At 37.4% G+C, this 26,680-nt stretch overlaps 2 protein-coding genes across 8 annotated transcripts in view; both read right to left on the bottom strand.

The window, feature by feature from the left end:
• Window positions 1-868: 868 nt before the first annotated feature.
• naf1 (nuclear assembly factor 1 homolog) lies at window positions 869-4,737 on the bottom strand. Its single transcript, XM_081363032.1, has 9 exons — window positions 4,640-4,737; window positions 3,390-3,898; window positions 3,045-3,216; window positions 2,757-2,850; window positions 2,254-2,336; window positions 1,920-2,080; window positions 1,754-1,805; window positions 1,505-1,595; window positions 869-1,341 (listed from the first exon to the last, which is right to left on the bottom strand). Exons 1-9 carry the CDS (start codon window positions 4,676-4,678, stop codon window positions 1,019-1,021), a joined length of 1,524 nt encoding a protein of 507 aa, XP_081219158.1. The 5' UTR covers window positions 4,679-4,737; the 3' UTR covers window positions 869-1,018.
• A 3,113-nt stretch (window positions 4,738-7,850) lies between these two features.
• sbf1 (SET binding factor 1) overlaps window positions 7,851-26,680 on the bottom strand; it is a 54,818-nt gene continuing 35,988 nt past the window's right edge. For 5 of the 7 annotated variants that reach the window (XM_081363653.1, XM_081363651.1, XM_081363654.1 and 2 more), the window contains 23 exons: window positions 25,704-25,876; window positions 25,526-25,599; window positions 21,550-21,742; window positions 21,163-21,293; window positions 19,560-19,735; window positions 18,976-19,112; window positions 18,663-18,870; window positions 18,361-18,557; window positions 17,325-17,462; window positions 17,102-17,197; window positions 16,803-16,877; window positions 16,273-16,445; window positions 15,095-15,271; window positions 14,897-14,998; window positions 14,628-14,813; window positions 13,089-13,215; window positions 12,738-12,868; window positions 11,166-11,405; window positions 10,962-11,069; window positions 10,674-10,879; window positions 9,719-9,806; window positions 9,411-9,542; window positions 7,851-9,318 (listed from right to left, as the gene is read on the bottom strand). In XM_081363653.1, coding sequence (XP_081219779.1) covers window positions 9,220-9,318; window positions 9,411-9,542; window positions 9,719-9,806; window positions 10,674-10,879; window positions 10,962-11,069; window positions 11,166-11,405; window positions 12,738-12,868; window positions 13,089-13,215; window positions 14,628-14,813; window positions 14,897-14,998; window positions 15,095-15,271; window positions 16,273-16,445; window positions 16,803-16,877; window positions 17,102-17,197; window positions 17,325-17,462; window positions 18,361-18,557; window positions 18,663-18,870; window positions 18,976-19,112; window positions 19,560-19,735; window positions 21,163-21,293; window positions 21,550-21,742; window positions 25,526-25,599; window positions 25,704-25,876 — 3,367 coding nt within the window. In that variant the 3' untranslated portion in view covers window positions 7,851-9,219. The remainder of the gene's footprint in view (window positions 9,319-9,410; window positions 9,543-9,718; window positions 9,807-10,673; window positions 10,880-10,961; window positions 11,070-11,165; window positions 11,406-12,737; window positions 12,869-13,088; window positions 13,216-14,627; window positions 14,814-14,896; window positions 14,999-15,094; window positions 15,272-16,272; window positions 16,446-16,802; window positions 16,878-17,101; window positions 17,198-17,324; window positions 17,463-18,360; window positions 18,558-18,662; window positions 18,871-18,975; window positions 19,113-19,559; window positions 19,736-21,162; window positions 21,294-21,549; window positions 21,743-25,525; window positions 25,600-25,703; window positions 25,877-26,680) is intronic. The other 2 variants (XM_081363657.1, XM_081363656.1) reach the window with 1 other exon arrangement.

Genomic DNA, 26,680 nt, shown 5'->3' with positions numbered 1-26,680 from the left:
GGTAAAGATGGAAAAACAATAGAACAGACCACCAGGGGTGTCATTTTAGATTGGACTAAATCAGTGGTTCTCAGTCCCAATAAGAGGGCCCAATAAGTCTTAAAATTATTTCAATTTCAAGTTATATTAACTATCTTGATTAAAATGCTAAATATATAGTCAAAATGATTGAGAACCACAGGAGTAAATAAAACCTTATGCTATATATAAATGCTCTTCTGGAGATCATGAAAAATCATTCTATTTAGAAAAAACAAAGGGAAGTGGATGTAATTACTCATTTCATTCACCAGATGCCTTTAGATTACAAAACTGGTAATTAGACATCATTTATCACAGCAACATTGTTAAGAAAAAGACAATCACTCACTTAGCCAGGTTACTTGAGCTGTAAAAGGTAACTGAATCATTGTATAGGTGCGCATTCCTATGCGCTTGATCCCTGGAATAAATGTTTCGTGATTGGTCATTGTTTATCGCATCTTCTCAAGGCTGTTTTTATTATTTCTATTATTATTATTATTATTATTACCAGGCAGGCTCAATGATGTATGCAGCAGACAAAAATATGTTGAAATATATTGATCCAGGAACATGTCTTACTTGGCAAAATCACAGTGACAGACAGTGAGCAAGCACCACTCACATTTTTTCTTAACAAACTGTCAAAATTTGTTTTTCTACATTGTCCAGGTGATTGACGATTGTTATTTTTCTACCGGGCCGTACTACTAAAAATAGGAACATAAATCTCATTACTGAAGTGTATACTTTGTACTTAATGTACAATGCAGCATTAAAAATAGATTAATCATGTCTAACACCACAAAGTAAAAGAGACACATAATATATACATATATATACAGTATAAAGAAATTAATAATTTTTAATACAAAATGAAAAATTGCACTGACAATATACAGTTAAGTTTGATTCACACCTGTATATAGTTATATTAGTATGCAAAGATTGTGATCCATTTAAGGGTGCAGGTTGTGATGAGGATTCAGTCACAGGTTTATTGATTAAATGGTGGTGGTGGAGGAGGTGGAGGTGGGGGCTGGAACATAAAGCCCTGATTGGGCCCCGGGGGCCACGGGTTCATGCCCATGTGAAAGGGTGGAGGTCTGGGAAAGGGTGGGATCATTGGGCGCTGGAAAGGAAACATGTGTGGGTCCTGATGGTGGAACATGTAGTCAGGTTGGAAGTGGGGGTGAGCGTGATAGTTGCTATGAAAACCGCCGCCACGATTGTGGTGCTGCCCACGGGGAATGTTGCGGTTCTGCCTGGGCTTCCGCCGGCCTGCTTTTTGAGGCTCTTTATGGACGTCCGATTCATCCTCTGGTAAAGGAACCAAAGAAAGAGGATAAGAAAGAGTGGTTTAAGCATGTGCGCATTAAGTCATAGCGCTCATGTGGACGACGCAGGTTCGAATCCAGCTCGCAACATGCTGCTAAAAATAAAAGGAAGAAAAATGTGGACATAAAATGACTGTTCGACCCACCTGAGTCAGAATCGTTTTGCTGCCGTCTCTTTTTCTCTTTCAGCTTCTGTTTGGCCAGCTTCTCTTGCTCATCATCACTAAAGTCAAGTGCCTACACAGAATAAAAAACAATCAGCGGAGAGGCTAAACCATCACTTATTAACAGATAACACTGATGACCTATTAAGGCAGGATATCACTCTCTCCATAGAGATTAAGCCTTTGCTGACCTGATTTCCCAAACAATTGTTATGAAAAGGGCACATTTACCTCAGGGGGTGGTTCCTGGTCATTCTTCCAGGATGCATCTGAGCCTTTGGTCCTTGTTTGAGAGGTATCATTTGTAAATGTTAGAGGAAACATACCACAGAAGAACAGCATCAAAGCATTTTTTCAATAAAACCCAAGCTTTCCGCTCGAATGCTGAGGTACTCACCTTTGAAGCTGCTCTGTAAAGACGTAGTCTGTGAAATCTTTAATTTTAGGGGCGCAGTAAACCGGGTCTCGAATTTTAAGATCTTTCTGGTCGATATCGTCATGGGAGTTGAACCTCAAAACGTAGTAGGGCTGACAAACCGGCCCGAAGACTTCAAAGACCTGAGGAGAAACCAACAACCTTTTAGTACCACAAAACAACGGTTTATTGCACAATATGTCTTTTAAAAGACGACGTTTTTCCACATTGCAAGACAACAGATTTAAAATAATTGTATATACAGTTACAAAAGTTTGGGAGATAAATTTGGCACAGATGGATAATTGTTACTGACCTTGCCAACAGAGTTTCTGTTTTTGCTGAACAACACACTGTCTTCATTCAGCGCTGGTGTGTTCTTGTATGACTCCACGATCACTAAATAACATGAATACATTTTGTATGAGATGGCCTTTAAATTCAGGCAAGACAAAACCTGCATGGTGCCTTCTAGCTAAGATGGTTTTTGTTTTGCCCAGTGGAATATATATATATATATATATACATACTTAAAATCCTGTCAGTTTCCCAAAAAACTCTTTTCAACACTGATAATAAGAAATGTATGAAATGTTTCTGCTGCTTAAGAAACACAAGAAATGCAAAAATAATTTGGCAAATATTAGAATGATTTCTGAAGGATCATGTGACACTGAAGACTGGAATTCAGCTTTGCCATCACAGGAATAAATTACACTCATTTTAAAATATATTAAAATAGAAAGAGGTTATTTAGAATGATTAGATTTTCTTCACAATATTATTGTTTTATATATGCTTAGCCAGAAGCCTGAATACCTAATTGCTCCACAATGCTTGATATTGTGCCAACGGGCTCCATCTCTGTGTCCTCTGGAAGGCTGATGAGCAGGTTCTCCACTGCAGGAAGGTCCTAAACACACAGAAGATACCTTTTTTCTCATTTATGCCAGGTATTAACATCTTGGTTGATTCGATCACAAGGCAGATTTATTCTAATCTAATCAAAAAAATTAGAAATTTTGCCAATAGAAACACATCAATTTGGTTTGTGGATTGCTGTTTAGGGGAAAAAGGGAGTGGTCTATTACAGCTCATTCCCCTCACCTCGATAAGCAACTCATCATGAATTTTCACTGGTCCTGGCCTCTTCTCATTGCTCACTGCAACAACTTCATCATCTTCATCTGCATTCTTCAACACTACCTCAAGAGGCTCAGAGGAAGAAGAGGATGAGGACGATGAAGAGGACGATGTGGAGGACGAAGAGTCTGAGTCACTGAATCACACAAAAGTAATCATTAAATAATCAATAGTCTTTTTGACTAGCTTTTTGGAACATTCTTTATGTGCATAAAATGATCGTATATGAGCTTCAAATGATGCTACTACAGCAGAAGGAGATTAACTGAAGATACCAAGGACCAAGACTTTAAGGTCCTATTATTTTACCTGTCTGAACAGTTGTCATCCGAGCTGTTCCCTCTGTACTGCATGCTCAACAGAGCCAATGAGCCAGTGCCAGAGTGTGGACTAACCACAACTCCACACTGCACCTCTGCAGGTCCAGTCTGAACGCTGGTGCTCTCATCTCCTGTTTGTTCAGACTGAACAATGGACATCTGATCTCCTGCCAGTCCAGAAAGATCACTGGTGCACGGTTCTGATGGTGCTACAAGTTGACCGCTTGAGTTCTGTTCACCAGTTTGTTCAGATGGAGTACCGGAGCTCTGATGTCCAGTGTCTATAGACTGATCACAGGTGTACGGACCTTCTGCTGGTCCAAGCCGACCCCTGCTGCACTGATCTCCTGTTTGTTCAGACTGTCCACTGGCGAAGGTTTCATCTGTCGGTCTGAGTTGAGGACCGGAGCTCTGATCACCATTCGTTTCAGTCTGAAACTCTGTATTATTAATATCCAATTGCATTTTCTCATTTTTAGATTTGGTATCATCTTGATCCTGGAAAAAAAAATGAGATTAAGAGAACAGATGAGATGAGAGACTAATACAAACACAAATTTAAATTGATTTGAATATATGCTATGCTTTTTGAACTTGATGTTGTGCATATTGTGTCTGTTATTTTCTTTAGATATTTTTTTTTTCGTTTATACTTTATAAAATGCCTTGAGCAGTGACTGAAAGCAAACGTTATATTTGTATTATTATTTTAACTCGATAAACTCCTATACGGTCACGTGATATCAACATTCGTCCATGAGAGGGCGACCCGCTACATGTAGAATAAACATGTATTATTTCCCCTATTAGACTGATGTCTAGATTCTTTACCTCATGTGAATAAAAAAAAACATTTCAACAATATTCCTCTAAAGTGCTGTTCATAGTTTTTTGCGTAATATTTATTTTATTTAACAAACGTGTACCTTTAAGTAACCAGCATGCAAGATTAAAGTAACTAAGTAGCACGGATATAAGTGATGCAGTGACTTGCATTCCAATTTAGTATAAAAAAATGTAACAATTAATTTCCAACGTGAGCTTTATCACCCACTATCAGTTAATAAAAGTGACCTAACTAATGTTCATGGTTGATGTGCACGCTGAATTATTGATAATTCACGTTTAAAGTAAAAGTTTACACTTTTCTAAGAGTCAATACTTATTCAGTACATAACAAACGTGTCGAAATGAATATGAATGATCAAAACATACGCAAGGATATAGAATATTCTTTACCTGGCCATCAATTACGTTCTCTGTGCTTGAATTCTCCATGTTAAGGTTTCCATGTGAGAACAGCGTGAAGAAGAAATCGCTATTTTACGTCATTGGCTTCACAACAACAGGAACCTTAAAGACTCTTTCAAAATAAAAGCCCCAATTATTAATGGCAAAATCATAATACATTTTAAAAAAAAGAAGAAGAAATGTATCATTTTTTATCGTATATAATTAAAGATATTGTATTTTATACAATAATATAAATAGGAAGAGCACAAGCTGGCTTTTCCAGGGCACTTAGGAAAGAGAAGCAAGAAACCTGATGTACTGAAATACGATTATTCATTTATTTTCATTGTTTGCCAAATTAAATGGCATGTTAGTTATTAATACACACTGCCGATAAACTACCGCATCAGCATAAAGCTGGAATTAAATCCTTCAAAGTCTCGTAATGTAATTGGAAAAACAACTCCTTCGAGCCGGATTCGAACCAGCGACCTAAGGATGACAATGCTGAGCCTCTACAGTCCTCCGCTCTACCAACTGAGCTATCGAAGGGTTATGATAGTGTTCTTTACCGTGGAATTTGTTAGATTTCTATTAGTTTTACGCTTAATATTGTTATACTAAATTGGTTACTGTTTGTATTACGTAAATATTGGCAGTATGTTGATTTAAAACTGCTGGTTGACAATAAACTGAAGCAAGTAAACATTTCCTTCGAGCCGGATTCGAACCCACGACCAGTCTGAGCTAGTTTATCATCAACCAATCACAACGCTGGAGTAACTGCAGTGCATATCGTTCTCTGTCGGTTGAAGAAGAAATTGTCGAGAACTAAATAGTGGCTTCATGCCAACAATTAAAAAAATATGAATATATTATCAGATCTACATTTAGGTTACAAGACATTATGTAGCCAATACGGCTACTATAATGTTAATAAGTTACCAGCAGATGGTGCTATGGACCCACACATAAGCCATACCTGTCAACCCTCCCGTTTTTCCCGGGATTCTCCCGTATTTTACATTGCTATCCCGCTATCATCCCGTTTAAATATTTTCCCGTATTTCTCCCGTATTTGTAATCTTTCTATAATTTTTTTTAAAAAATCCCAAAGGGCGCAAACCAGTTAAGCGGAAATCCCGCCCTGCAGCTAATTTCATTGGTTAAGGTTACAATGACGGGTAGGTTTAGGGGTCAGTGTTTGGTGTAGGCAATCAGTACTGTGATTCACATGACCAATAAAATCTTTAGAATCGGCTGTAGGGCGGGATTTCCACTGAAGTAGTTTGGGGGGAAAAATCGCGCAAAGATCAGCAGCATCCGAGGATGGATGAACATGAGAGAGATGGCATTAACACACGCAATTATGTCAAAATGTCCGTTTTGTCGAGTATCCTCATAAGAACAGTCTGAGCAGTCTATTAGTTAAAAAAAAAAAGTCGTAAATGAAAGTAAAGAGTTGTGAGAGAATGAGACGCGTGTAAGATCCGTCAGCGACTGTTTTTAAAGAGACAGTAGCCAATAAAGCTTTCTGTCAGTAAAGTTAATCAAAGAACAAAGGTAACAGAGAAAAGCACTCACTGCTCTTGACTAAAGATCTTTTTTTTTTTACTTTAATAAGGATTAATCTATGTACAATTTAAATTGTATGCAGTGCAAACTGTTTTATAACTTCAATTTCTGTATATTTTTCCTACCTGTTAGACAAATATTTAAAATATACTGTTTTATGTTTTTCTACATTAATTTGGAGATTAATTGTGAAATTATTACATTATAAAATGTAAGTTTTTTTAATGGCAATTAATCGTGATTAATTAATGTAGTTAATTGTTGCAATTGATAAAAATAAATAAAGAAACATGAATAAGTCTTAGGCCTATGTTTATTTTAATTGGATAGTATGTATGTATTTATTTATGTTAATATCTGCGCAATTAATGTCTATTTAGCCTGCCTCTGCCATCCCCATCCCCCCCGCCATTCCCCCAAACCCCCCCACCCCCGCGCGTTCAGATTTCCCGTATTTTGGTATCCAAATGTTGACAGGTATGACATAAGCATAAATCCTTGTAATTTACATGCATTTAATTTTAATTTTATGTAATTACAGACATCGCCCAAAATAATTTTTAATATTTTTAAATTAACAAAAATTATTAACACTCATGGTGATCAAAAGCTGTATATCTTTGTTCCGTAGAACACATAAAAAAATAATTGGTGACTATGACTAAAGCAATCATTCTGCCCATAATCTCTAGAAAAAAAAGTCACACGGGTTTAGAACCAGATTTGAGTGATTAAATGATGATACAATTAAAATATTTGGTAAATTTGTCCATAATGGAAAACAAGAATTACACCTCTTAACAGTAAAATTATTCAAACCCTCTCACTGTTTGACTGACAGTGGCAGTCAAAGAGCAGATATACCAACGTTTAAACGAGGGATTATGATATTTAGACTATTATGTTTTCATTTTTTAAATTCAAATGAATATTTGTAGTGACACTAGTAAACAAAGAGAAAAAGCAGCACACACACAAATGTCAGGAGGCCATGAACCTCACAGTGGTTTAATCCTAAAAAATATATGGCATGATTGACAACACAACCTGGATCAGATTAAATAAATCGAATTAAAAAAAGTATGAAAAATAAATAATTAAAAATGTTATGCCGTTTTTGCTTTCAGATATTATGAATGTTACAAAACTGGGACTCTAATTGTGTGAACGTGTACTGATCAAGTATCATTTCAAAGTAAAAGAAAAAAAGAATTTTAAAAAGAAAAGAAAAAGAAATGTAGGGTTTATTTATGAGTCACATCTGAAGGTTTCCTATATATATATATATATATATATATATATATATATATATATATATATATATATATATATATATATATATATATATATGATCATTAGTCACGTTAACAGAGATAAACAATGGCACATATTGGATTTCTAATTTAAAAGTTAAGTGGTGCTCTGAGGACTGTCATATTCAGGAGACAAAGTTAAATAAATTACTACCATTAACATACACATTTGAGTATTATATACAAAGGGAGTTATTGAAACAAAAATCTACAATTCAAATTTTGTTGTCAACAGATCTTAAGTATTATCCTATTTTACACCATGTGTGTGTATGTGTGTGTGTTAGTTCTTGTATCTGGAATTTAAAAAAACAAAAAAACCTGCAACTGTGATAAACAGGTGATACTTTTATGCATCCTCACCAAGTCCAGCAAAATAGACCCTTTCTCTAAAGGAATAATATAAACAAACTCCTCTATGTACAGGATTCAAAACAGAACAGGTAACAGACTGACTAAAACACTGATTCTGACAGATCCAGGGCTCAGAGGCTGGAGAACAGAAGCACATGACGACTGGCCTCACACGGGCGTCCGCATTTGATTTCGGGACAGGCTGATTCGGTTTTCATTTATAGATTTGTGATCAAAACTTTGCTAATTGATATGGCAGGTCTGATATCTCACTCCCCATCTCAAACTGAAATTGAATGTACCCATTCGGAATGTTATTCAGCGTTTGCATATATTTTTTGTTACAGGAAATGATGCGGAACCCAGTTGTCATTGCGACCAGCTGCAGTCTCTGGCCTCTGATTGGTGTAAACAGAAACTTGATGAAACGAAGAGGTTATAAATCTCATCCACACACACCGTCCCTCCCCCTTTAGTCTGTCTTTCGTCTTCGAAAAATCAAAGAATCATCTTTTTTTTTTGTGCATAAATTATGACAAAATACATCCCTCCTTTTCCTTCAGCATCCCTTAAAATTCTCAAAAGCAATAGTGGTTTTTATTTTCACCGGAAGAACCCAAGAATTTAGTTTGTAAACAGTCGAAATGTGAACCTCCAGATAACTTTACTGTTTGGACATGGTAAACTGTCACAACGACGGATCTTTTCATATTATTTTGATGTGAATAACATAAAGTCTTAAACACAAATCCTTCATGAACCGTTGCACGGAGACCCTGTTTGACGAAGCCAGCCAATCAGAAGGGAGCGAGAGAACTTGTCTAGCCCACAAGGCGGGACATGTGATGTGCATTTCGGCTCCAAGCGGTGGCATAGCGACAGTAAGGAGATCAGAAGGGGTTAAATGTTACATTAGGGGTCACTTTTTTTGTTGTTGGGCATTTGTAGAGCCCCTGCATAGCTGAAAGGTGCCATTGGCAGTACTGGAGCAATGTGGTGGGATGCGAGCGGTAGCACATCATGCCTTTTCGAACAACCGTAGGAGAACATCCAGGGGGTCTGACTGTTTAAAACAAGCCGAGTACGGGTGAGACCACAGATAGCAGTCTTAAAGGGAATTCTTCGCTTTTTTTTTCCATTGCTTTTCGACAAAAAAAAAAAAAAACGCTGAAATGTGGTGAGGTGCGACATCGTAAAGTTCAATACCACCAACACGGGAGCCCGTTCCAACTTTCCTCTGTAAACTCCGGGGAAGCGTTGCCCATTGGCCATGAGCACTGTCTATCACTGGCTCCGCCCCCCTACAAATTGTCACAGTTCTGTCCTCTGCAAAGCTCCTCCCCCCTACGCATCAGATAGGCAACTCTGAATACTGTCCATCCATAACTGTGCATAAGTGCTGTCCTGGGCACAGAAGTTGTATACTCTTTTGGTCGTCTTGAGCTGAAAGAGAGGGAGGGGAGGTTAACGTGCTTTAAACAACACTGTGAATTATGAACAAATAATACAATGTGAGCTGATTATTGAGGTCTTACATCAATGAAGGCTTTGTCATCCATGTTTTTCGGTGCTCCCATGGTGGGCGTCCCCGGAATGACAGATTCCACTTCAGCTAGCTCGATCACTCCCTTACACTCTTTATCTTGCCTGGTTTCATAGTATCGCAACTAGGAAAAAGAGAAACGGGAGCATCAATAGCAGTCCCTTTGAATTATTCTTGATCAGAAACAGATCGAAAACAGTTCATTTTTAATTTAAAACGTCTAAGATCTGCCGCATACTGAAACTATTATGAGTCTAAATCCTAAAATGTTTTTAATATTTTTCAATTGCAATGAATTACCTGGTGTTTGGTCTTATCCAGTACAAACCAACGTGGTCTCCAAGGTTTCAGCAAAGCGCCCCTTTTGTATAAAATACCCTCGAAGCTCCTATATCCAAAGAAAAATACATCACTTTTATTAAAGAGAAGGTCCAGCCTTCAAACATTCAACTTAGGCCAATCCATATTGCATTTGAAACTACAGTAAAGAGCATTTTGCTAATTCTTTATGATATAGCTTTTAGAGTTCATATTAAAAAATGTAAAAAATAAAAACTGTTATTTTAGTATTTTTTTATATAATATTATAGTATTTGTTCAAATTTTTAATTAGGTTTAGTTTAAAAGTATTTGTTATTTAATAAAAAAATTTATTGAATAATTTATTTACTTTAAAATTGAGCCATTTTGTTATTAAAATATATAATAATTTATTTAGCTTATTTTAGTTAAAAAATGTCATTTTGTCATGTCTTTCAAATATTTCTATTTAGCTATAATTCTAAATCAGAACTGGAACATTTCTAATTTTCAGTTTAGTTTTTCATCTAAAATTTATATTTTTAATTGTATTTCAGCTTTATTTAAAAAAACTAATTAGTTTTAATAGTTTTAGTTAACATAAGAACATCACTGGTAAAAAAAAAAAAGTAATTAAGAAAATATTATAAAATATTTATTTAAAAAATGTGTTAAAATTAATTTAGGCACCCCACTGGACCATTTAAAATGAGTCTGAGAAGTACAAATCTGAAGAAAAAAAACTTGTTGACAAGTAACAGGACCCACACTTTAGATTTTCAGTTATACATTCATATAAATTAAAATGTAAAAGTCCATGGATGTGTCATGCATTCTCTACCCAAGCACATTAGGTGAAACATCAACTCGTTACATCTATACAAGCCAAGAGTGTAATTTCCCCCAAATCACACCCAGCGGCAGCCGGTGAAGATTGAAGAGAGCCTTCACAGACCTGTTCTCGCTCTCAGTGCTCTGGAACTGGCTGTAGAGCGTGCTGGTACTGGGCCGACCAGCTGCAGGCGTGGACGTGGTGCTGCCCTCACAGTCCAGTGCCAGGTTAATGGAGGAGCCGACGCCGCTCTCTTGCAGATACACACCCTGAGAGCGCCGCTGGTGACTCAGATTAGACGACATGAGCAGAGAGCTGGAAAAGGAGTTCTGAGGAAAGAGAAACAGACTATAAGTACGCCATCCCATTAGTAATTTATAGATGGAGATAAGATGTTGTTGAGACTCTTACCCTGCTCTCTAGTCTGGACTCAACCCTTTGGGCAGTCTTAATCTTGTCCCACGTGTCCTTCCATTTCTCCGTAGGTTGTCCCAACTCAGTTTCTAGGTTCTGTACATCCTGCTCACAAACACACACACATATAAGACGATAATCAGGATGCATGTATGAAGAAAATAATTTCATTATAATAAGGACTTTAGCTTTATTCCTCACCTGCAAGAGTTTGGTGATGGCATCAGGCACTACTTTAATGAGGCTGTCATAGCAAGGCCAGATTATCCTCCGCTGGGACTTGGGTGCTGTCGTCTCCTGCCTTTCACCGGCTTCTTCCTGTGGCTTCTCCTGTCGACCCCGCACTAATTCCCAGTCGAAGGACGGACCCTCAGAAAGCGTTTCTTCCGTGTAGAAGTCCCAAACCTTCAAGTTGGAGATGAAACTGTAGGGCTTTAAGACCTGAAAAAAGAAAAAAAGAAATGTGGGTTACACACAATAACCAAAAGAGGGCACTAGTGTATTACTAGTATAAAAAAACTAACATAAATAGAAGAATATGCATTAAAATTAGGGCTGTCAATCGATTAAAATTTTTAATCGCGATTAATCGCATGGTTGTCATGAGTTAACTCGCGATTAATCGCATTTAATCGCACATTTTTTATTTGTTCTAAATATACCTTAAATTAATACTTTTCAAGTTTGTAATACTCTAATCAACGTGGGCATTGATAAATATAGATGCTTTATGCAAATGTATGTTTATTATTGAAACCATAGTCAATATAGCATGAAGACGAGACATGTTTCAAAGGTCATAGATGTTTTTCAAAGAACTTGTTCATGTCTATTAGACACATGTAGAAAGAAAAAAGAAATACCAGGTTCCCATTACTTCTCTTTCTTTGCACTGAGCAATTTACTAACACAAACATGTTTAGATTTTTGCATGACAGGGCAGCTCTTCTGAAAATGCTAAATGTACATTTAGCATTTATTATTACATTGTAGTTTGTCTCTCTCTGTGCCCATTTTGATGAAGCTAAATTCTCAATACATTCTCAATAAAACGTATATTTTACTGTTTCTGTTGTCAAACAACGGAATGAATTTGAACTGGTGACTGAAACGCGACCAAATAAACATAACCAGCTCTCCCTTCCAAGACGTTAATCTGCACAAAAATTCTGATAATCGAGCCGTCGTCTGGTGAAATCAAATACACATAAGCTAAAGACAATATCCGTGCTCTGATTTCGGCTATATTTGTAAAATTAGAGAAGCAACATAATATCTGTGTTTAACTGAATTAAAGCGCTGCTCCTCCGCGTGAGACGCAGAGAGAGAGAGAGAGAGAGAGCGAGAGAGAGAGGCGCGCGCGCGTGCTGGGAGAGCAGTACCGGCGGTACCGGTATATTCTCAGAAACTAAATAAGGTTTGGGCGCTTTGTTGAAGGGAAAAAAATCGCTAAAGGGGTCTGCAGTGTGGCTAAGTTGCCAACACTGTGTATCTGCATTTCTCCAACTAGGTTTTGGGCCACGGGTCAAACAGAAAATACGCGCTGCGTTAATCGTCCGTTAAAAAAATTAGTGCCGTTAATATGATTTTGCGTTAACGCGTTATTAACGCGCTAAATTTGACAGCCCTAATTAAAATAAAATATTTTTAAATATTGTAGTGGTTGAAAGTCAATTTTTTGTGAATTTATTGTGTGCAAATTACATAATGAAAAGAAAAAGTCAACAATCTCAAACTAAACCGAGTAAGACAAGAACAAAATTAGAAAGTGACCTCTTCCTCCTCCGGTGAAAACATGTAGTTGTAGAATATGGGGGTCTTCTTGTTGAGTCGATCAATGTAATCCCAGACAGACTTGCACACCTGAGGGTTCTTCCTCTCACCTTTTTCCTCGTACAAGACACCTAAACAGAAAACACATTGGGATAGGAACAAAATAGGGTTTAATGATTAAAAACTGTAAATATGCATTATGAATCTTCCCGCAAAGTAATTTGACATTTGACAGTAATACACGAGGAACAATAACATAAAAAGATTTGATCATCTCATTAGGAGAGTCAAAGATTATACAAGGCATTTTGTTGCAAATTTGTTGATTATTGGTTGTGGATTTAGACTCACCAAGCTCAATGCGCTCATAGTCCGAGTCCAGCAGGAAGGTGCGGAAGCGGTTGGATACGTAGTGGTAGGCTAGAAACTTCAGGTAGTACTGACTGAACTCGAATTCCATGGGGAACTGCAGATGGATCTGTTGTGAAAATGAGCAGAGGGGAGAATATTGAAATGTAACATCTATTAGATCTTAATGTGCAGAACAACTAATTAAATTTGCTGGCATTAAACATGGACTGACAGGAAAAGCATTATAAGAGTACTAAAAGCAAATTGCAATTGTTAACAGCCAGGTTTATATGCCCAAAACCACAACACAAAACCATATAAAAGAGTATATATATGACAAAAAGAACCGGGCCCAACACTGAACCTTGTGGAACACTTATAGAAGGTCATCTGTAAATCATTACTATGCATTTCGATCAATCAGAAAAGTAATTATGAAGGCATCTACAAACAGTGGAATCATAGCGATGAGGTAAAAGACATTTTAAAGGAACAGAGAATAGAGTGGGCAAGTTTTTTTTTTTACACATTGGCTTTTACTTGAAAAGGACGAAGATATATTTTTTCCCACCACAATATTTAAAAAATATTTTACTTATTTTGTTGCATAAACAATGACTGTAAATAAGAATGTCAGAATAAAATTATAAAAATACCTTTAGAACCACCATATCTACAGTATATATGAGGAAAAGAACCTGACCCAAGACTGAACATTGTGGGACACCTACAGTATATATTATAGTGGAGTCCTAGTGATAAGGTAAAAGCAGATATATAGTGAGAAGGACGTAGGATAAGAAGCAAGAACTCTTGGATTTCTAGAAGCTTAATCGTTTTCCTTGTGTGAAAGATTACAATCATCTTTGATATCTTGTCAAATCCAGATCCAATGCCCTGAAATCCCACTATGAAGCAATCTTAGAAAATCTGTCCTTATCTTCAGGGTAAATAAGCTGGATAAGGCTTGCGCAATCCCGTTAAGTTATAGTACGGCATCTCATCTTCAAAGGTGTGGTAGGTTTAGAGTGACAAAGCAGGAAGTTGGAGCATGTATTAACAAGCTGCTTTCCCGTGCCAGCTGAATTTACTGTACCTGCTCACATCATCACCAAACAGATAAAGTTTATTATTATTCCCTTTTTAACACCTTTAAAATAGTGATTGCTTTTATCAGCATTTAACAAAACAGTAATATGACTATGGAGATGTAATTATTACAGTGCACAAGATAAGAACTTTCCAGAAACAGCTCCACTGAAAAACTGAATAAATATAAATAACGCATATAAACAAGCGACACATCCTGTCTGTAAAAATAGCATGCATTTGAGTGCATAAAGAAAATGGTGAAACATGAGTTGCTCAGCAAAAATATTAAAGTACTGGCATATATTGCAAAGGTGTGTGGATGTACTATTACTGATGGTGCTACTAATTTCTTAACAAGCAAAATATTGGGAAGGTTAAGAATATTATCAGCCACCCTGCCCTCTAGCAACTGGAAAACCTGTATCGAACAGCCACCAGTACACGTACCTGGTGAACACAGTCGAGGAACTGAAGGAAGACAGGTGTGAATCCGCTGCTCTGGCTGGTCAGCGTCTGGGCTCCACGGTGGCTGAATCGATGGCCAAACGACATCCACTCTTTCTCCACGAGCAGCCTGAATCCATCAATCGTTCGGTAGTATGGATCCGACAGCAGCTGCACCAGGGACACCACCTAAATACAACACAGCATTAATGCACACATGGCAAAAAATTGATGGCATACACCACTCATGCACGTTTAAATGTGTGTCCTACCTGTGTTGTGACATCCCAGCCATCTTCTAAACTAACCATGACAGAGGAACCAGTGTCCAGCAGCTCCACAACAAGAACAGACACCTGTAGAACCCTGTGAAGCTATGGGACACAAACACAATATAAACATAAAAAAAAAACACTGGATTTCATAATTGTCAGATAAACCCAATTAAAAGGGGAAAAAGTGTACGGTACCAGATTCATCCACTCTGACTCCTCCAGGCAACGGTGAAAAGTCATGTTTTGATCACTGTTGGTTGTGGAAGGCACACAGGCTTTCATCAGCTTCTTGAAACTGTTCTTCACCTGCCGTACATCAAAGACCTCGATGGGCACCACCTCCCACTGCTGGAACGAGTCCTGCTTTCCACCCTGAACACGACACCACAAGGCACAATTCAATATTGCAATCAATAGGTTTGAATCTAGAATCTGTATTGTAGGAATTGTAAAAAAAAAAAGTAAATTTTAGACCCTTAGAACACCACAATAGAATAACAATAATAGTAATAAATAGTGTAATACATATTTGAAAATATGTATTCTTTAATAGAATACATATTTAAGAATAATTGTAAAAATAATTATATAAACAACAAATACATAAAAGTATTGTTAGTATAATAAACATTATTATTTATTGATCTAAATAAATACAATTATTATGACCATCATCTTTATCATTATTATTAATAATCATAGTAATCTCATTAGACCTCAAAATTACAAAAATGAAATGTGTATTAGTTCTGGTGGTAAGTAAGTTACTTCATACATAGAGTCATATTCCAATGAAATTTAATATATTTTAACTCTTTCCCCAGCAGCGTTTAAAACAAAAAAAAGTTGCCAGCATTTTTGATCATTTTCACAAAACTTTCACGGCCCCCCAGAATATTTTGTTGAATGTCTGAACATGCAATATGTCAAAAGAAAGAACCGATCTTTTTTCATCAACAATTGCGGGTAAGTTTCATTAAAAAAGCAACATTTTGAGCAAAAAGCTGAGAAAATTGCGTTTTTGTCAAAGACATCGATTCAGAACGATGATCAAAACATAGATGGAGTAGATCGAGTCCATCAACACCCCCAAAGCTTGCATGGTCCTATACCACTTCCTGGGTCGACATTTTATTTGCTAACATTAGGCACTTTTGATTTGTATGCTGTTTAATGTTGATGATTACGTTATTTTACATATGCATCTGCTTACATATGCTATCACTTGTTTCTGCTTCTTTTTCGCCTTTGTTTTGATCAGGAGACTGAATACTCTTTCAGAAGATGCACAATAACCCCCCCTACCATATAACAGTGAAAATACGGAAAGCCGGAAATTTCCGTCAATGGCGAAAAAGAATTAAGACAGTAACCTTGAGCTGAGACTTGTCTCCAATGATGTAGAGGTACGCTCTCTGTTGGCGAAGGAAATAGGTCTCGGTTGGGCCTCCGTTAGCTTGAGGAGACTCTTTCCCAGCCAGCCTGTTCCCCACATCTGGGTTATACGTGCTGAGCCGGCCACTTCCACGAATGCTCCCCCATTTCCCTGAGAAACACAAAGAGGACCAATTAAGATCATTTACTGATGGAGAATGGGCAATTCATTCTGCTTTGTGGAATCATTTGTGTGTTTATTTTGGGTATTGGTGTAGAGAATTTGTGATTTCTGCAAACACATTATAGACGATGACAATGACAATCCGGTGGATCACATGCAAAGAGATGCTAATCACATCCGCACAAACAGTACAAATAAAACAAACAAACATGGTGGTCAACGATTAGTTAGCACAGATAAAAGAAGATGACAACACTACTTGGACACTTAGTGCTCAAACTTGCTGGCGTCATTGTCGAGAAATTTGATTGGTTAGATTTGAGAGCAGGGGCGGGCCTACTGTACCTCTAGGCGAGTTGCGGGCCTTGACTGAAACTCTAGGCTGGGAGAGGGAGATGACCTTTGCCCTCTGACCCAGCGCTAAGGTCAGATGACATAAAATGCCCATTACTATCAGCAAACAAATTCGGGCAGCTATTTTAGCCCGATTATTAACATTAGCATATAGCATTAAGCCAATACAAAAATGCACACGTCATGTAGGATTGGATGTTAAATTATTGAATATAAATGGTTGGGAACAGAGGAATGAAGGGCGGGGTTAAGTCGCGAGGATTTTCAAATGTCTCGAACACACTTCTCACCTCCTCGACTGAAGGTTCCTGGCACGTCCTCTTTAGTCCCCATGACTTGTTTCATTAAAGCTCCAATTTTAGGCTGCCTCAGCTTGTCTGATGAGTCTGAGGCCCAAAAAATACGGTGTGAATTTCAGAAGTGAATTGTTAACGTATATCCAATTGTGTGACATGGTCTGTGAGGATTAGTATTGGTTAGGGTTAAAGGTTAGGGTCAGGGTCACAGTCTGACCTGAGGTGCTCATGTGTGAGGAGGTGAAGCCGCTGAGTGTGTTCCTCCCGCTGGCCTCACTGTACGAAGGCATGGAGCTGATGATGGCCTGCAAATACTTCTCCTGCTCCAGGCTGGTGGAGTCGGCCTGGGATGGGCCTGAAACCAAACAACCTCATTTACTTTCTTTTCTTCTTTTTTTTACTGCATTTGCATTTTATTCCTTCACTATATTCTGTTTTGTCTCTTCCTGTGCTCATCTGCTTCATGTAACTGTGGCGTAAAGGTTAGAGAGCTGGGCTTAAATAGTAAAGTTCAAACAGAAGAGCACAGTGCCAGCATGCCAACAATCAAAGATTATTTGCATGAACTACTGGAATGCATGAACTGATCAAATGCATGTCTCGAATGTATAAAAGTGACTGCCAAATGCATAAAAAGCTTATATAATGTAATATACTTATGTATGCATGTAATATAAATATACCAGTGTTATTACAATTAATTAAAATGAAAACTTTGTTTGGAATAAAGCTGAAATAAAATAAATTATAACATTAGATGAGAAATGTTGCTTTGAAATAAAATAAATTTAGGCTTTAGGAAGCACGAAAATTACTGAAACTTAAATTGATATAAATATAAATTAAAGCTAAATAGAATTATTAAAAAAACTAATAAAAATGACAAAAGCACATAACAAAATTAGTACAATTAAAATGAAAACTTATAAAAATTATAAATTAAAAATAAAAATTATGCATGTATGTATGTATGTATGTATGTATGCATGTATGTATGTATGTATGTATGTATTAATCTTTTAACAGCCCTAATATATACACATACATACATACATATATATATACATACACATACATATATATATACATACACATACATATATATATATATATATATATATATATACATAATATAAATATATATACACATACATACATATCAATATAATATAAAATAATATAATTAATATTAAAAACAATTACTACAGAGGGAATGTCCATTTGAATCTCTAAAATTTGCATCAGGCTCTGACCTGCAGAGGGTGCATTGGGTGATTTGAAGAAGCCCACGACGCCTTTAGCATGCAGGCCGGCCGAGCGCAGCAGCACAGCTTTGGTGCGCGAGTTCCTCCAGCACACCACAGGAAAACGGTTCTGCCGGTAGCAGCGACAGATGCGCTGGATGGTGGAATCAGGGATGCTCTGAGGCACGATCAGTAACCCTGGGTAACTGAAGCACACGGACAGACAGCCAATGAGATTTAGTCATAAATACTACACTAATACAATGATTAACAGCATTTGAACTATAACTTCTGGGAATTCTGGGACTGACCTTCGACAGACCGTGTACATCCGGTTGACAGTAGAGATACGGAAGGGTTCGTTTTTGGAGCGTGTCAGGCTGTTGCTGAGAGTTCCCAGTCCCAGGCGCTGATAGTCACGACAGCAGGCCCGCTCGACCACATTACTCATGGTCTGGCGGTCCGACGAGCGGATGGTGGAGGAAAGCGTGAGCGAACTCTGGTCCGGCTCTTCAGACACTGTTCAGTCAGAAAAAATTACATTATATTGCATAATCACGTGTTGGTGATAACAATCATTAATCAAAATGTATACGAATAAGTGTGTTTTTGTGCTTATCTCACCAGAGATCTCATCCTCATCCAACTCTGACTGCAAACTGCTGCGGTTTTCCCAGGTCGGTGGGGAATACTTCTTCCGGGTTACATATTGACGCCCAATGGTCCTCTTTGCGGTCTTAACCAGGTTTTTAGACAGCGTTCTAAAAGAAACAGCAACTCAAACATTTTAATATCAAGCACTATCCAAGCCTGGAGGGAAAACTCACCATTTAAATACATAACGTGAATGAGCTGTTGTCATGGTGTATTTTTCAAAATCGCTAAAAGCTGCTCTTAAAAGAGTTTGAAGATAATTGAAAAGAACCGCGTCTGAATTTGCCATGGCACCCATTTGCTGCTAATGCAGGACAGCTTTCAAAATTCCCACCGCTAAATAATTCATGGCTTGCACAATGCCATCACACGCCCTTTCTTTTCCTCTCGTTCTATGTTTTTATTTAACCAAGTGGGACTGGTTGCATGACCCAAACGGGAAGAGGACTGGGAAAGCATGTATGTGAGTGTGAGAAAAAGATGGACGTAAAAACAGAAATGATGTGCTGAGATTGAGAGTTGTGTGTAAGGGCAAACATCCATTCAGGTCTTACTTTAGTGACTGGTTCTTGTCCTTGGTCTTGTGCTCCACCACCAGCTTTGCAGACTGACCCACAGTGAAGGCAAACGTGCCCTGGACGTGCTGTGGGTATCTGAGCTTATGCATGTGTTTCCTGAACACCTCAGCAAGATCTGACGCTACCTCCTCATCAAAGGCGATCTTCATCAGCTACAAGAGAGGAGAAACATTGAAATAAATGAGAATAAAGGCTTGATCAATTCGCATGCCACTGAATCACAAATAAATCGAAATAAAATATTTGCAAGCAACTGTTTCCACCAATACAGTGGAAATAATGCTTAACTTCTAAATAATGCTTAAGACTTTATATGTGACCCTGGACCACAAAACCAGTCACATGGGTCAACTTTCTGAAATTGAGATTTATACGTCATCTGAAAGTTGAATAAATAAGCTTTCCATTTATGTATGGTTTGTTAGGATAGGACAAAATTTGGCCGAGTTACAACTATTTAAAAATCTGGAATGTGAGGGTGCAAAAAAATCTAAACATTGAGAAAATCACCTTTAAATTTGTCCATTTATGTTCGCGATTGTGCTGCATTCACTCACAAAAATAAATGTTTTATATATTTTCGGTATGAAATGTACAAAACATCTTCATGGAACATGATCTTTACTTAATATCCTAATGAATTTTGGCATAAAAGAAAAATCGATAATTTTGACCCATACAATGTATTGTTGGCTATTGCCACAAATAAACCCGTGCGACATGTGACTGGTTTTGTGATCCAGGGTCTCATATGTATAAAGATGGTGCAGTCATATTACTATGCTGGTCCAGCATGAATAATTCAGTTTTCCGTCATGATTTGAGCATTTAGAAACAAGATTTACAAGACCGTTGTTGTCAGATTTCATGGGAGATTTTAAATATGAAATTTAAAGGGATAGTTCACCAAAAATGAAAATTCTGTCATCATTTACTCTCCCTCAAGTTGTTCCAAACCTGTATGACTTTCTTTCTTCTGCTGAACACAAAAGAAGATATTTTGAAGAAAGTCGGTTACCAAACGACTGATGGTCCCCATTGACTTCCATAGTAGGCAAAAAAAAATACTATGGATGTCAATGGGGACCAGCAACTGTTTAATTACCAACCTTCTTTAAAATATCTTCTTTTGTGTTTAGCAGAAGAAAGGAAATCATACAGGTTTGGAACAACTTGAGGGAGAGTAAATGATGACAGAATTTTCATTTTTGGGTGAACTATCCCTTTAATCGTAAGCTTGGTGAACAGCTTTGGAGAATTTGATGTTCCCCATTAAAAGATATACGAGCTGTACTTGCATCAGCTCATAATCCGTCTGATTATAGTGTTGCTTCCGCGCTTTATGAACTTAAGATGTTATTGTGTCTTAGCAATGCTAACTGTGCTCGTAAAGTGAATATCTGCGATAAAACGAGCATTATTAAGCATGTTTCTCCTGCTGTGAAATAATAAAATTAAATTACATAATAAATATGTAATATATTATTAATATGCATTAACTGAAGGGATTTTGTGCACTTACATAATTTCATGTGTTGTTAGTAATGGAGCTAAAGGAAAGGCAGGTGATGCTCAATACCTGAAAGGTGCAGGAACGCAGCTGGAGACCATCTTGTATGAACTGATCCATGGGAAGATTAAGATTAGAGATCCGCTTCTCTTTTGTGAGGGAGGCGATGGGGAAAGAGCGGGTGACCACTTGCTCTCCAACTGCACAATACAAACACACACGGCATCATTTATTGCACCTCCAAAAAGGCTTTTTGTGTTCATTTCAATTTACAAACTTCACAGTATGAGCTCAATGAGTCAAGTTAAGTGCCCTACATCTCTTAAACTGAGAAAATTAGCTGAGACAAGGATGAAATTTCTATAATTCATGACCAACAGCATGACTGCAGAGACTTGCTGCTCTGAACAAGAACAAAATCAATCCCAGTGAGAAGCATGACCAATAGGAGCGTACCGAGCGGGTCGGTGGGTGTGCCCTTGAATATGAGCCGGTAGTTGGTGAGAAAGATGGCTCCTTCAGCGGGCAGCAGGGGTGGCCCACCCATCGTGCCCGTGGCTTCCTCTCGGCCGTCTGCTATGAGGTGCACCCGCATGCCGTCCATCACAAACTCCTCACCGGCCAAGAGAGTTGGTCTCAAAAGCTTGGGCTGGAGACAGGAAAATAAAGAGGAAACAGAGAGAAATTAAGGAAAGCAAAAATGGAAAATAATGACTGTCAGTGTATATTATGCTCAAGTTGCTCTAATGTAAAATTCATACCACACTTCACATCAAACATGCAGAATGCTTCACCATATCATGAACTGGAGGAAACAGACCATTCAAATCACATAAACATACAGCACACCGCAAAGGTGCATTTCCTCTCAGTTGGTGTGATATTTCAGAAGGTTAATGGACTTGAGCATGTAAAAACACATTCAGCTTAATGAGGACGTGTCAGTCCAAATTCAAGAGAATTTTGTTATGGCTTAACATGAAAATGCTTTTATAAGGTGACTTATTTTCGAGTAAAACAGGATATTCAATCGAGTGGGACGGATTCTATCTATGGGAAATGATTAGATCATGAAAAATGTGGGCGTTACATATCCAAAATAAGAACCACCATAAGAGCATCTAAACAGATCCCTAAGGGTAAGCCTTCTTTTCCAAACGTATCATCATGTTCCATTTAGTGCTGTCAAATCCATTAATAATCGCATCTAATGTAAAAGTTTGTAAATATATAATATGTGTGTACAGTTGTATTTCAGTATCTATAGACACACACACGCGCACACATTTATGTATATGATGCAATTTGACAGCACTAATTTTATTATCGCAAAATATATTAACAAGAACTGGAATTCAATTACAATTTTTTTTACATTTCAACCTAATGTTTTAACTTAACCAAAAAAAAATATTTTAAAATTTAAATTTTATTTACAAATTACCGATGTATCAAATTACCTAATTTTTTTAATTATATTATCCACTTTTTTTAACTCGCATCATTTTTTATTAAATTATTCGATTTTTTTTAATTGGAATATTTTTGAAAGACTGCAGTACCAAAAACAACAACAAAGCAATTCTAGTTGTCATATTTTTTGTAAGATTACAAAAAGACATTTTTCCTTTCTACTGAACAACGTACACTAGGGATGTGCCTTAAGCCGAATACTATGTTCGGAAAGGAAATTATGCATTTTACAGAGCACCTAAAGCGGCACGGTGATGGAAAAAAAAATATTTTCATGGTTTTTCACTCTCTAGCAATTATATAGTTGGGTAATTATTTTGTATATAATTTGCGGGTTATCAATATGATATTTCGAATTTGCGATCACGCGTACTCTGTGTAAAGGGGGCGGCGGTACTGACTGACCACATATTTTACACAATATTTCTCAGTAATGCTCAGGATCTGTTGCGCACAAAATCCTCCACCATCGTCCTGTCAGTCATCTCTCATTAAAGCATTCATGTGATAAGTGAAATCATGATGTACTGTAATGTAACCGACTACCGCAGCAAGCCTAACCTCCGTAGAAAGAGTTTTTCATTTTCTGTGCCTTTCCGAATTCTGAATTATCCCTAATATGCACAGATGAATCATGCCCAATAGGAGGACCGGCGTGTATTACAAAGTAAATGGGGTCAATTTGGGATTTCACGTTGGCATAAAGCATGGGATACTTGGATATTTAGAATTCAGATTGTAAAACATTCTGTAAAACAACGTTTTCATTCCCACAGTTCTTCTAATATAATTTCATAAGTCCAGAAATGCCAGAAGCTGCATTTTCATCGGGGAAAAGTAGTCTGTTTATTTAACTGATGCTAGCATTTTTCTTTTTTTCCAAATAAACAAATGTATTATGGGCCAAAAAGCAACGCGCTCCTTGACCCAGAATACTCTCCAGGCGCTTACGCAAGAGCAAGTTTCACCACATTCGATGCTGAGATTCGGAACGGTTTACAGATCTCATGAGCATCTACTGTCTTTCAGAGGAATGTGTCCTCGTAACGGGAAGCGATCTTGAGTCCATCTATCTACAGCTGTACAGTAGATGAAGTCCTTTCATACTCTCTTAGTTGAGTTCTTGGGAAAGTGTTCAATGATGGCGTCCCGTGACAGCACTGGTTACTAGGCAATGAGTGATGAAAGATGCATGACTGGCTTCTCCAGCACAGAGTACTTTTCTTAAGAACTCGGTGGAGTGAAAATACAGTCAAGTAAAAAAAAAAAAAAAACACTACAAAGTCTTTACCCACACTTCACTGTGCAGTTCTGCCATTGCGATAGAAGATGGGCATTTAAAGGGTAAGTTTGGTATTTTACACTTAAAGCCCTGTTTACAGATCGTTTCTGATGAAATAGAACGGTTGAGATTAAAATTTGGACACATGCTGCTCTCCCGAGAATTTTAGGTTTCTTTCGCTTTCCCCAAAACTTCTAGAATGGGTGTAAAGGTGCACTGGAACAATCCTTCATAAAACGCATTAAACTTTCGTTTACAAAGACCTGAAACTCACCGAGTGGTCAGGGGTGTTCACTGATATGCTCACACAAAAATCGCTGCAAAAGATGCTTTCCAACAGGTGTTTTACCATTCGTTGTAAAACTGTGGATCTATTTTTCCAAACGTCTCACACCCGTAGATTCTTCCGTTGAGAGCTTGAATAATAGACACTCCAGCCCAGTTGGTGGCGATAATGCACCTTTGCCAATTGCAAGCAAACCGCTGGCATTTCATTGAATACACAGAAGAAGAAGCGGCGGAGTAATACCGTACCTCACACAGCACATTCAATACAAGTCAATGGAGTTGGACAAAAACTACGATAAAACCTGTTGGAAAGCATCTTTTGCAGCGATTTTTGTGTGAGCATATCAGTGAACACCCCTGACCACTCGGTGAGTTTCACGTCTTTGTAAACGAAAGTTTAATGCGTTTTATGAAGGATTGTTCCAGTGCACCTATGCACCCATTCTAGAGGTTTTGGGGAAAGCGAAATAAACCTAAAATTCTCGGGACAGCAGCATGTGTCCAAATTTTAATCTTAACCGTTCTATTTCATCAGAAACGATCTGTAAACAGGGCTTTAAGTGTAAAATACCGAACTTGACCTTTAAAAGAATAGTTCAAAAGGATTCAATTTATTCTATTCCACACCCATATGACTTTCTTTCTTCCATGGAACACAAAAGTTTATCCGGTGTTCTTTTCCATACAGTGAATAATAAAATAAAATTATAAAATAATAATAAAAATTAACCAGATTTTCAAATGATATGAGGGTGAGTAAATGAAGATAATTTAATATACAATGAAGTAAATAATAAAATAAATAAAATAAATAAAATAAACAGATTTTCAAACGACATTACGGTGAGCAAATGAAGATCATTTTAATTTAATAATTTAACATACAATGAAGGTGAATAATAAAATAAAATAAAATAATAAAATAAAGAAACAAAGTCAAACAGGTTTGGACCAAAATGAGCGTGAGTAAATGAAGATAATTGTATTCATTTTAGGGCGAACTATCCCTTTAAGACTGCTTTAAGATTAGAGCGGATTGTGCAATACAATACACATGAACTGTCAAATGAAATAAACCATGAAGGTTTTGTTAGAGCATTCTGCTAAGACGTTATGGTAATGTTGCACCAGGATCTACGATAAAATCAAACCTGTGTTAAAGGAAAGCATGGCAGAACATCAGACTAAAGTGTGCTCAGAACAGCAGGCCAGTAAGACCAGCATGCATCATTCAGGCCACGGTCAGTGAGGCAGTGCCGTCACGCAAACGTACCTGCCGTGGCACTCTGACACAAGGGTGGAGGGGTTGAAGTGGTATGTGGGTGGATCTGCCTGGTTTTCTACACTGCATTTCCTGCCCAGCGGAACATAAAATATTGAGTTGGTTACCTTTTGGATAGGCGGTAGTCGTTTGCTCTCCCTGTGAACAGCTTCCAATGTCTCGATGTGCATCTGAACGATGTCTGCAAGAGAAACACAATAGTATATGAGCTTTTTAAAAGAAAAACAAATGTAGCACTGTTCAGACCCGTTTGGATGGCTGCATTGTCTGTGAAAGTCATTTTACCTGGTATCATTGTGTGAAGGGCCTTCAGGTGATCGTTGGTGACGCCGCTCTCGTTGCACACTTTGTCAACAAAACGGTTGATGAACCGAACAACCGAGTTCGCAACATCCGAGCTTTCGGCATCCTCAAAGCCGCTCTCTGTGTCGTAGCTTTCTGCCATGCTGCCCGCAATACTGGACGAATGAAAAACAAAATTAGTGGTCTAATATTTTTGTTCTTTTATTTATTTTTTTTGTTTACTTTTTAATTTTGTCATTTTACTTTGTTACTTTATGCATTTTGTTGAATTTTGTTATAGCACACACCTGTAAGTGACAAAGCTGTTAGTGGTCTACAATTTTTATTTTATTTTTATCTTTATTTAACTTTACTTTTTATGTTTTATTATTTTTTACATTTTTAATTAATTATTTTTTTTTGTCATTTGTTTAATTTGTATTTTACTCAGGGTTCACACAGATACTGTAAAATTCAATTCCAGGACTTTCAAGGACATTTCAAGCACAACTGTGATGTAGCTGTAGTTTTTTTGTTTTGTTTTTGGCTTTATTTTGCTCCATTTTTTATTGTTTTTTATTGTAATTTATATTTTTAATAGAATTTTTTTTTCAATTTCAATTCTAATTCTTTATTTTATTCAGGGTTCGTACAGATACTTTAAAGTCGACATGAAATCAAAATTGACCCTATTTACTTTGTTAGCGCATATTAATAGTCTTAATCCGTGCAAGTTAATACACAGAAAAAAGTTGATTGCCGTGGGAATCTTCAATCAAAATCTGAAAAGTTACTTCCGGTCTGGAATGGCGTTCCTTCTCTGATGACGTCAGTTTGACGGTTTGGGTTGGGAAACGCTTAAACACTCCCCTCAAACCGTCAGTCTGCTATATGAGCAGAGATGGAGAGGAGGAGCGCTCGAGTAAAACCCTGCCCTCTGTTCAATATTCCCTTTCACTTGGAAATACGTCACAACACTG

Source organism: Scardinius erythrophthalmus (genome assembly GCF_964197995.2).
Source record: "Scardinius erythrophthalmus genome assembly, chromosome: 4".
NCBI classification, from domain to species: Eukaryota; Metazoa; Chordata; class Actinopteri; order Cypriniformes; family Leuciscidae; genus Scardinius; species Scardinius erythrophthalmus.
This window is presented reverse-complemented; position numbering and strand designations above follow the sequence as displayed.

Bases quoted from the DNA above. Each gene is read 5' to 3' on its own strand.
- naf1 (XM_081363032.1), bottom strand. From the start codon at position 4,678: ATGGAGAATTCAAGCACAGAGAACGTAATTGATGGCCAG. The intron at 2,851-3,044 runs GTGAGGGGAATG...CTGTGTGTTTAG, and splicing joins ATGATGAGTTGCTTATCGAG to GACCTTCCTGCAGTGGAGAA. The intron at 1,342-1,504 runs GTGGGTCGAACA...TTCCTTTACCAG, and splicing joins GCAAAACGATTCTGACTCAG to AGGATGAATCGGACGTCCAT.